This window comes from Mandrillus leucophaeus, unplaced genomic scaffold, assembly GCF_000951045.1.
Source record: "Mandrillus leucophaeus isolate KB7577 unplaced genomic scaffold, Mleu.le_1.0 Scaffold244, whole genome shotgun sequence".
NCBI classification, from domain to species: Eukaryota; Metazoa; Chordata; class Mammalia; order Primates; family Cercopithecidae; genus Mandrillus; species Mandrillus leucophaeus.
Window position 1 is genome coordinate 1,929,479 of NW_012102521.1, and position 3,998 is coordinate 1,933,476.

Consider the following 3,998-nt stretch of genomic DNA (forward strand, 5'->3'; position numbering starts at 1 on the left):
CCGCCCGCCCCTCAGTTTGGTAGTGCCCCACCTCCCGCCCTCACCTGCAGAGAAACGCGCTCCTTGGCGGACACTGGGGGAGGAGAGGAAGAAGCGCGGCTAACTTATTCCGAGAATGCCAAGGAGTTGTCGTTTTTAGCTTTGTGTTTACTTTTTGGCTGGAGCGGAGATGAGGGGCCACCCCGTGCCCCTGTGCTGCGGGGCCTTTTGCCCAGAGGCCGGGCCCTAAGGTTTTGTTGTGTTCTGTTGAAGGTGCCATTTTAAATTTTATTTTTATTACTTTTTTTGTAGATGAACTTGAGCTCTGTAACTTACACCTGGAATGTTAGGATCGTGCGGCCGCGGCCGGCCGAGCTGCCTGGCGGGGTTGGCCCTTGTCTTTTCAAGTAATTTTCATATTAAACAAAAACAAAGAAAAAAAATCTTATAAAAAGGAAAAAACCAACCCGTCCTGCGCTGTGTCTTTTGTTCCCAGTCCCTCTCCCTGACTCAGGCCCTGGGCTCCCCACCCCCACCGGGCGGCCCTAGGCTGTGGCTCGCCCTGGAGCCCGAGGCCCCTGGAGAGCCACCTCAGCCAGGAGAGCCACCCCAGCCTCTGGGCTCTGTTCCTCTCCTACCTGCCCACAGACCTTCCCCTGCAGGGGCCTGGCGCAGTGCTCTCTGCCCTCCACAGGGGGCAGCAAGCAGTCGCAGGGCCCAGCCCCCTTCCCCAGTGGAGCTGTGCTGAAACCGTGCGTCTGTGTCTGCAGCAGTGGTGGGCCCGGGACTGCCTCCCACCAGGGCAGCCAGCACAGCTGGGCCAGCGAGGCCTTGGAGTGCTGCAGCCGGGGTCCCAGGCTCCTGGCCATATAGAGCCTGGCCCCAGCCGCCCAAGCGTTTGTGCCCAGAGTTGTGGCCCCCAAGCAGATGTGCACTTTCCACAGCAAGAATCTGCTCAGATTTCAGCAAGCACGTTCTCAGAAATCCTGCTTGGCCCATCCTCTGGCACCCGACTTGCAGGTCCAGGGACAGGTACAGGCCGGGCCACCAGAAGGAGGGGTCCGGTGGATAACCTGGCTCCAGACCACCCCTCTGGCCGTGCCACCTCAGCCGGCCAGTCCACCCAGGCCTCTCAGGGAGAGTGGCTCCTCTGTCTCTCCCCAGAGTTGTGCCTTTGCTCCCCCAGCCCACCCAGGCGCCCTGTCATGTGGAAATCTCAGCCACGGAATTAAAATAGACACCACTTCTGCTGTCTCCCAGGAGACAAAGATAAGGGGGCGTCCTGGCCTCCCATGGGAGCCTGTGCTGGGGCCCAGCAGTGACAGGACTGGGTGTTGGGGACTCGGCTGCAGTGCATGCCCCACCACCCTCCCTGGGCTGCTGGCACCCCGCCACTCCGCCCCCACCACCCAACTCTAATCTGCAGCCTGCAAGTGACCCCACAGCCTGAGGACTTGTCTGTAGTGCGTCATTAGAGGGCTGGGAAATCAGGCCACTGACCTCATGAAGGACACAGCCCCCTCTGAGGCTTTTTCCAACCCTGGGGGTCTGGAGGAAGGGAGCAGGTGCTCAGTGAAGACCCCAGCCCCCCTCCCTTCCCCAGGCCTAGGACCTGCCTCCCAGTGCTGCCTGTGAGGTTCTGGCCTCAGCAACTCTTCCATCCCCCAGGGCCTGTCCTTCTCTAGAGTCAACATGTGGGCTGTGAGGTGTTCTAGGTCCTGGGCTCTGTCCCAAGGGCAGGGAGGCCTTGAGGAGAAGTGGGGCCCTTTCCCACCCCAGACACCCTCCCCAGCCAGACACCCAGGCTGCAGCGCCCTCACAGGGCCAAGCTCTGGCCACCTGTGCTGGGTGGGGCCTGGGCTGCTTGGGGGTCTAAACCTGGACTTAGAAATCAGTAGGCACGGGCTGGGGGCAGCATTGGCTTTGGTGCCCAGACCATGAAGGGGACTCCCAGCTTTGCTCTGTCCTCATTAGGCCCTTACCTGCTGATGAGACGACAGCCTGCTCCCTGCACCAGCAACCCCACAGGGGCTGTGGCTCCCCAGGGCCAGGGGCATCTCAGGGTGGCAAGGCCATCATGCTGTCATGCCTGGAGACCTGTCCTGCCAGCTCCACTCCACCCTGCTAGGGTCCTCTGTCCACCACTCAGCCCAGCCTGGCTTCCCTGCAGTGGAGCTGAGTGGCAGGGACCTGCCATCTGCCAGTGTCACAGGATGGCGGAAGGCACCAGACCATTACGGCCCAGGCCGTGACCCAGCCCCACGCCCAGCCATTGGCCCTGCCAGCTCCCTTCACACCCGCTGTGTCCTGTGCCCCCCTCTCCACTCGGGCTCGTCCCGCTCTGTCACTGCCCCTGCCTGTGACCCACTGCCGCCTCAGAGGTGGAGACCAAGGCCACTGCTCTGCACCCATTGATCCTGACCCCTGCCTGCCAGGCCCAGCACAACCCCATCGCATTAGGGAGCTTCTGGCCGCTGCCCAGGGACTGTGACTGGGGTGAGGGCAGTGCAGCAGCTGGCACACTCCCTGTCCCACCCCACCCTCCATGTGTCTCCAGGGCACCTGGCCAGTGCCAAATGCCATTCCTTTGCTGCCACCCTGGGAGGGGCCCGCCTCCACCCCCATCCACTCTCCTGGCAGGGCTAGGGACCTTGGGGCCGGTGGTCTCCCCCCAGAAGAGCCCTGTGACCAGTCAGCCCTGTTCTCCGAGCAAGCCACAGGTCGCAGAGGTGGGGTGAAGTCAGCCCCAGGCTCCCAAGGTGGGCAGAACAGGGCAGGGAGCTGGAGAGGGTCTGGCAGTGGGTCCATGAATCCAGCCTGGGCAAGGCCCTGCTGTGAGGGACCCCTAGGGACCCCTGGGCCTGCCAGGGAGGAAGGACTGCCCAGGAAATGTACTGACTGATGTCTCCTCGCCATCTTCTGCCTTGGCTGGCACAGATCCCAAGTGCAGAGGGGGAGCTGATCAGGCTGGTCAGTCCGGTGTGGGGGCGGGGGGCATGTTTCTGGCCTGCTGTCACCATGGAAATGGCAGTGGCTGCAGGGTGCGTGTGCAAGGGAGGAGGGTGCTGCCACAGGGAGCCCTGCCAGGGCCACCATGAAAGCCAGGAGTGCCTAGGGCCACTGGCTCACAGACATGCCTGGTGCACCAGGCAGAGGAAACAGGCAGGTCTCTGTGTCCAGCCCACAGCCTCCAAGACACTGGGGGAAGGGTGTCCAGAGTTGACTGCCCAGCAAGCACGTTCTGCTGCCCCGCTGGGGCCAGGAGGCTCAGAGAAGGGCCTACAGGGACAGAGCACCAGGAAGCCTGTGGGTGCGGAGATTCCCCCCACTGGGGCCGGGCAGGCTCTAGGGAGCTCTAGGGCAGAGGCATGGTGGTGAGGAGTGGTCAGGCAGGCCCTGGTTGGGAGGAGGCCAGAGTCGGGATGTGGGGGTGGGGTGACTGGTTGACCCCTCCAAGTCAGGCCCTGGGCCCCAAGGCCCGCAGCTGGTCCTGGGCGGTGCGGGAGAAGGGACCGGAGTGTCAGCCCCAGCCCGGGACACAAAGGGCACGCCCATTCCTTCCCCTCCTTCCCTTCCTACCTCCTCACCGCCTCCCCGGCCGCCCCCTCGGTGGGAGTGCTTAGGGTGGACGCCTTTAGCGCGGAGCCCTCGGCGCTGGTGCCCGCCGCCCCTTCCCGGCCTCAGAGGCAGACGTAGACCTCCCCACACCCCCCACCAGCAGCTTCTCGCGCTGTTTTTGGAGGTGGCGGCGCCTTCCTTCCTGAGCCCTGCCCTCCACCCAAGGAGCCTTCAGCACCACAGACAGTGTTGGGGCGGGGCGCGGAGGGGGCGGAGCGGGACACGGAGACCCGGACAGGGCCAGCGGCCGTGCCCACCGGGAATCCGACTCCGCTCCCGCGGCGCGACTGTTGCTATGGAAACCGAGCAACAAAGGGAAGCGGGACGGGCGCCGGGCGCGGCGAGGTGGGGGTGGGGTTCTCCCGGAGTCTGCGACCTCTTCCCGCGGCGTAGCGCAGCCT

The 3,998-nt window shown here is 64.1% G+C and overlaps 1 protein-coding gene across 1 annotated transcript in view; it reads left to right on the forward strand.

The window, feature by feature from the left end:
- The window catches only part of MTA1 (metastasis associated 1), a 48,650-nt gene extending 47,798 nt beyond the window's left edge, over nt 1-852 (forward strand). The window contains exon 24 of the mRNA XM_011982925.1: nt 628-852. Coding sequence (XP_011838315.1) covers nt 628-852 — 225 coding nt within the window. The remainder of the gene's footprint in view (nt 1-627) is intronic.
- Nucleotides 853-3,998: the final 3,146 nt, after the last annotated feature.